At 40.8% G+C, this 7103-nt stretch overlaps 1 protein-coding gene across 1 annotated transcript in view; it reads left to right on the forward strand.

Moving 5' to 3' along the window:
- The first annotated feature begins 219 nt into the window (after positions 1–219).
- Positions 220–7103, forward strand: part of LOC132190443 (uncharacterized) — a 15549-nt gene continuing 8665 nt past the window's right edge. The window contains exons 1-5 of the mRNA XM_059605434.1: positions 220–513; positions 634–678; positions 1230–1286; positions 1614–1683; positions 2052–2093. Of these exons, the coding sequence (XP_059461417.1) occupies positions 358–513; positions 634–678; positions 1230–1286; positions 1614–1683; positions 2052–2093 (370 nt within the window). The 5' untranslated portion in view covers positions 220–357. The remainder of the gene's footprint in view (positions 514–633; positions 679–1229; positions 1287–1613; positions 1684–2051; positions 2094–7103) is intronic.

Here is a 7103-nt window from a genome sequence, read left to right on the forward strand (position 1 = left end):
CCCGATAATTTCGTGTCGAGTTGTCGGGTCGTATCAAAATTGCCAACTCTGCTAGCAATAGCTGTCTACCAAACTTGCTAACCTATAAAATACTGAAATGTTTTATAGTAAAAAAAAAATAACAGTGTAAATCCACGAGTTATAAGTAAATTGTCAAGAAATTTATTATGCAATAAGCTTTCAAGTAGTAAAAACATATTTAATACTGGGCTTAGCTCTACACTATTTTAACCCTTATATGCAGCCTATTTTCTCTTAGAACACAATTCTGAAGCAATTTTAGAAGAAACCATGGGACCAATGTGATCGAAACCCTAACAAAGCCAGCGTTAGAAAGCGAACCAAGATCCAGAGAAAATGGAGGAGCAGCATGGTCCGATCAAATGGCTGAACCTAATGGTCTCTGAGCCCTATTTTCTCTTCCATTTTCTCGCTTTCTTCTCCTACTTGGTCGTCCGCGGCTCCGCAACCCCCATCCTCTTTCCTCACCTCACCCATAATCTCCTTCATCGGGTACTCTCTCTCTCTCTCTTGCTTTAATTGAAAATTTTAGTATTTTTTTGTTAAGTTCTTGCATTGGATTTTTGTTGATTTCGTGATGTTCCTTGTTTACTGTTCCTTTTATTTGTATAGGAAATCCAAGCGATTCTGGCATTTTCTGTGTTGACTCTTATCAAGGTATGGTTTTTCCACTGCTTTCTTTAAGAGTTTTTATATATTAATATGTAATGTAGCATTTGGTAAATTTTAAAAAATTCCCCATTTTAGTAGTTTGCTTTCTTCGAAGCCGAGCATATAGGATCCATTTTAGCATTATCTTTCGTGTGCATATACATTGACTATCATATATTGTTGAATGTAATATTCAAGATAGGATCCTTCAAGAAATTTTGTAAGGAAATAGTTGTCGTTGTTCGAATTTATTTGTTCTGAAAGGCAGTCTAGCCAATTGTGGAAAAGCGTTTTGTTAAGGAGTGAGAGTAAGGAGTGCTAATTTTACCTTTACTTCTACAGAAATTCTATGATGCACTTTGAAATGCTTTCTAAAAATTACGAGGCTGTTAAGAAAACAGATTTTGGAGGTACTGAACAAAATTTTGCATTGTGATTGGTTGAAGTAGCTAGGATTTTAGGAAAGTTTATGTGTCTGTTTTCTTTGATATATGGATTATGGAACTTTATTTTCTATTATAGGTTGTTAATTCTAGCTTTCTCTATGTTTACAACAGATGGTTAGACAAGAAACGTGGGAGGCCTTTACTGCTGATATGCTGTTTTTGGCAAAGGTGGTCATCTCACTGCCATTTCCTGGTTTTGCTATATAAGCAAGGAGATTCAATTGTTATTAGTCTGCAAGATACCTATTAGAAAAGAAAAAAGTTATTGGTTTGCAAGAATGATTGTGAGTTATCTATTAAACCATGCATACTACATGCTTCTGCAGGAAGGATGAATAGTTTTTAAATGTCTGTTACCAGAAGTTAGATAAATATATATTTTTTTATATAAAGTTCCTCTTTTCTTTGTATCACCTTCTTCTATTCTTATGTTTTTTGTTTCAATGTGGTGCTTCTTATGTCGTATTTTCTGACCTGAGATGCATTTTCTATCAGGTTTTTCTTGTCACCCTTGCTTTAGTATTGGATTACCATGTGGCTTTTTGGTACTTAGTGGTATTTGGTGGTATGTACCCTATTTCATGTCTTTTATATGATCTGTAAACTGGGAAAGTAGAATTGGAAATACTAATATTCTGATTTTCTTTGTTTATTTAAATTTATGGTTTGGCCCCTAGCCTTTCTTAAGTTTATAAAAATGTTTGAATTTAATATGATAGCAGCCTGCCTACATTGCTTTATGATATTAATTTACTTCTCTCATTTGATAGCATGCCATTGAGAAAATTATGATGTTATTTGTTTTTCACTTAATTCTGCTGAAAAACATAGCTGAATGTAGAGCTGAATATATGACGAGTCAAGGATTCTTATATATTAATAGATTTGATTGTTTGATCTTAATGCTTATCTACTGTGGTGTTCTTTATGCAGTTATATATGTTCTAACTCAGCAGCCTGCCTACCAAGGACTAGGTAAGAATGAATTTGGGTTTTGCCCTCATATCATCATGATAATAATAATAAAAATAAGGTTGTAAATGAACCGGGTTGTTTATGAACAGTTGGAACTCCACTCATATAAACTCTGCTTGTGTTTGGTTTGTTTAATAGACAAACTGAGTTTGAACAAACAATTAACGAGCCTAGCTCATATAAGCATGGCTTGGCCCATTTAAGCTTGTGAATTGGAGCATATACAAACTTGACTTGAGACGTTTTGAGCTTGTTGAAAGTTCGTTTTTGTACCCACACACATAATATGCATGGTAAGCACGCTTGGGATGGCACTCTTTTGACTTGTTCATCCTAAAATACCATATATATCCCCTCAAAAACCAAAATCATCTCTCCCAAAATCCAAAGAATCCCCATTTTGTCTTCGGTTTTGTGATCTAACTTTGGTTTCCATGAATATACTTTCCCCTTGTCATTCAATTCACCCAAACATCCTCTTATTCTACATCATCACTCCACTTTATTAATCTTATCCTTCACACCACCTGTCCACTTAAGCACATTTCTGTGCTGTGTACCTCAAGTCCTTTGACCCCTGACCCTACTTTTTCAGGTGTATAAGTTATGCTCTATAATCCGCTCACATCTAGTCACTGTATCTTAACTGCACACTTTTACTCTCTCTTTCAATCCTTGTTCTGTTTTAGAGGCGAGTTAAAATTGAAAACACTGCTCTATCCACATTTTTTCATTTGGTCTTTTCCTTCTTTATCTTTCATTTCTTTCCCTCAGCAGTTTGTATTGATTGATTGGTGCATGATAGAAACCGTGTTTTTTCTTTTTGTAAGTGAAATATTTCAAGGAAGCAAAATTGTTAAGGGAGGCGAAGAAATTGTTGTGCAAGATCAGCTTGGCTGTTGTTTGTGATTCCATCATAAATCCTAACGACCCTCCTGCCTCCTTGATTTTTTTTTTTTTTGGTTTTCCCTATTCTCATTTTCTGTACAGTTTCCATTTATATGCCTCAAATTTGTCTTTATTCGTCTGTATAAACTGCAATTTAAAAAATTGTGTGGTCCATCTATGGATCACAAATTACTATTTTTTCTATTCCCTCCCTCTTGTCGGCACGTGCTGACTGTATTATTTTTTTGTGTATTCTCGGTTGCTAGTGTGGTTGTAGTCCATGGTGGTTGGTTATATGTGATGGGGTTCTTGAGCTGGTTTTGTGTAGATACCAAAGTTTTTGAGCTTTCAGTTGCAGAAGGGGCTTCATTCTTGCGCTTGGTTGAAAAAATCTAAGGGGTTTCTCGAGCAATGCACATGGGCAAGGTGAATGTTGTATGGATGTTAACTACGGTGGAGAAGTTGGTCCAGGGAGAAGTGTCAAGAGTTTTTGAAGTTGTAGAGGGATGGGAACAAGGCGTACTTAGCATAATAATGTTCAAATAGGTCTGGCTGATATTTGGCGGCGGTGGAGTACGAGGGTGGTGGTCAGCAAGGGTTCACTATAATCCTGAAGGAGCTGAAGGATGGGCTTGGAGGAGATGTGCCACCGAGGTGAGAAAGTTGGTGGCTTTTTTGGAAATGCCTTTCGGCAAGGGGAGTGGAGCTCCATGTTGACCCAATGGTGGGTTGTTATATGGTGTGGGTAGCTCTCCTTGGCATCAATGGGGAAGACGTGAGGGAAAGGTATGTTTAGTAGGACCTATGCAGAGGTGTTAGGTATGGTAGGGCTGACTCAGGCAGGTACATCAACGCTGGCATGACAGCGATCCTAGGTCGTCAAGGGAATAGCACGGCTGGCTTTTCATCTAGCAAGGAAGGCCACGATAGGATCGTTGCAGCCGTACCACCTCAGGTACCGAAGGACATGCTAGTGGAGGTTATGCAGAGTAGAAACTGGTCCCCGTATTCATGCTACAGCAGGAGACGTGGCAGTACGAGGGAATGATTCAGGTATCAATGGGTCCCTCCGTAACTTTAAAAGACAGTTGGAGGATCTAATCGGGGAAGTGGACTGGGTTTTAGCTAAGGTGGATGAGGACCAGATTTCTAAGGGGTTGAAAGAGTTATATAAGGTGGATTAGGCCGAAAACTGTGAAGGAAAAGCCCAATTGAACAGTGTGAACCCATTCAATTTTAAGTTCAAATCCAGATTTGGATTGGGCTTTAGTTAAGGTGGATAAGGGTATGAGTTCAAAGCAGGCTCATATTGATTTAAAACCAGCTGTAGGTGTTCAAAGCCCAAATACGCAGATAAGAGCCTGCCAAGCTAGAAATAAAAAAGGCATGTATCCAAGTCAGCTGAAGTCTTCACTCCAACTTAAGCCCATGTTGAAGTGGGTGAGAAAGACGCGGGTGGGGAGATGTTTTCTTTGGGCAAAGGCCCGGGTTCAGGAGCCAGTTAGGTGGTCGAGTGCTTCACTTAGATAAGCAGTGTGCCAGTGGTTCTGCTGGCAATACTTGATGGTGCGGCAGTTTCCTAGAATCTTTTGGAGGGCTCTGTTGGTGTGTCACTGTATGCTGGAGATCATCCGTTCACGGAGAAGCTTCCGATACGAATGTCCAGTTGCAGTACTTGCCTCTCAACTTTCTATCAGACTTTGCTGGTAAGAGGTTGCATTGTTGGACAAGATCATCTCCAAGTCGCAAAATGCTTTTATCAAAGGTAGGCAGATTCTAGATCCCATCTTGATTGCTAATGAATGCCTTGGTAGTAGGCTGAGATCTGGGGAGCCAGGGGTTATGTGCAAAATGGACTTGGAAAAAGCTTATGATCATGTGAACTGGGGTTTTTTGATGTACTTGTTAAGGAGGTTTGGTTTTAGAGGATTATGGTGTTCTTGGATTCAACATTGCATATCCTTGGTGCGGTTTTCGATTCTAGTAAATGGGTCTCCTAAAGGATTTTTTAGCAGCTCCAGGAGTTTGAGACAAGGGTATCCCCTCTCTCCTTTGTTGTTTGTTTTTGTGATGGAGGCTTTGAGTAGGATGATATCTGCGGCGGTTCAGGGGGGGTTGGTAGAAGGCTTCAAGGTCGGCAATACTATTGTCTCTCATCTTTTATTTGCCGATGATACCTTGATTTTTTGCAATGCTAGGCCCGCCCAGTTACGCTATTTGCGGAGTGTGTTTTTGTGGTTTGAAGGTGCATCCGGTTTGAAGGTTAATTTGGCTAAGTCGATGCTAATTCCGGTGGGGAATGTGGAGCAAGTGGAGTTGTTAGCTGGTATTTTAGGGTGTGAGGCCGTTACTTTGCCAGTGAAGTATCTTGGTCTCCCGTTGGGAGGCTCTTATAAGTCCAAGCATATTTGGGATGGAGTTTTCGAGAAGATTGAACATCGGTTGGCCAGTTGGAAAATGGTGTATTTGTCGAAGGGGGGTAGGGTCACCCTTATCAAGAGCACTCTCACTAACCTGCCCACTTATTACTTGTCTTTATTCCCTATTCCGGTGAGTGTTGCTATGCGCATTGAGAAGCTTCAATGCAATTTCTTATGGGGTGAGATAGGTGAAGAGTTTAAGTACCACTTGGTGAAGTGGTCGCAGGTTTGCACTCCGATCAAGGAAGGAGGGTTGGGAATTAGGAATTTATTGGTGTTCAATCACGCTCTTTTAGGGAAGTGGTTATGGCGATACGGGATGGAGAGAGATGCTTGGTGGAGAATGGTGGTAGATTCGAAGTATGGAAGCTTATGGGGAGGGTGGTGTTCTGTTGAGCTTGGAAGAGCATTTGGGGTGGGGCTACGGAAGAATATTAGGAAAGGGTGGGAAACTTTCAAAGGCTTTACGAGATTTGTAGTGGGGGATGGGACTAGGGTTAGCTTTTGGCATGATTGGTGGTGTGGAGATACAGCTCTCAAGATAGCTTTCCCGATTCTTTTTAGTACTGCTTGTGCGAAGGATGCCTCAATTGCGGATAACTTGGAGATGATAGGTGGGTCCAATCAGTGGAATGTGAGTTTTTCTAGAGAGGCTCATGACTGGGAGGTGGATGTCTTTACCTCTTTCTTCCAAATGCTGCATGCAGCTAGAGTGAGTCGAGGCTTTGAAGATAGATTATGGTGGACCCCCTCCAAAAGAGGACATTTCAAGGTCAAGTCTCTCTTTTTCTCTTTGGCGTGTTCGGAGGGGAGGAGGTTTCCCTAGAAGAGTGTGGCGGACACAGGCTCCTCCAAGGGCAGCATTCTTTGCATGGTCAGCGGCTTGGGGCAAAATTCTAACCTTAGATAATCTCAAGAAGCGACATGTGATTGTGGTGAACAGATGTTGTATGTGCAAGAAGAGCGAGGAGACGGTGGAGCATCTTCTTCTGCATTGTGAGGTAGCGTCTGTGTTGTGAAGTGCCTTTTTTGGTCGCTTTGGGTTATCGTGGGTGATGCCTGGTAGGGTTGTCGAGTTGCTGGCATGTTGGTGGTCTTCAGGTAGGGGGGGGAGTGCTACGGTCTGGAAGATGGTGCCTACTTGTTTTTTTTTTGGTGTTTATGGAGAGAGAAATAATAGGTGTTTCGAGGACTTGGAGAGGTCCTTTGAGGACATTTTATCCTATTGTTTCCATACTTTGTATCTTTGGACTATAGCGTTTGTCTTTCCGGTGTCGATTAGCTTTGATGATTTCCTTGTACGTTTTTCCCCTTCTAGTTAGGTGATCTTCTTTGTATACTCCCAGTATACTTTGAGGCGCCTACACTTTAATAAAGTCTGCTGATTACTTATCAAAAAATTAGTTTCTCTATAAACTCTCGGCTCGTCAAGTTCGACGTTGGTGGCAAAGTGTGCAAGTTACCGGAGTGGCCTTGTTTATTTCGACAAGATGGACCTACCCAAGATAACGTGGTTGATGTTGTTTTTTTGAGAAATGACGTGATGATGGCCAAGTTATCTTCTGCACTGTCAGAAAACATCCATGCCCTCAGTATAGGTTCTTTTGGAGTCATCTTAGCTCCTAGTTCTAAGTGGGTTATTGTTGTTAAAGAGGAGAAGTAGATTCCTTTGCCTGATTTTTCTCCTTTGCCATCCTCTCAT

The sequence above is a fragment of the Corylus avellana genome, chromosome ca8, assembly GCF_901000735.1.
Source record: "Corylus avellana chromosome ca8, CavTom2PMs-1.0".
In the NCBI taxonomy this organism is placed as follows: Eukaryota; Viridiplantae; Streptophyta; class Magnoliopsida; order Fagales; family Betulaceae; genus Corylus; species Corylus avellana.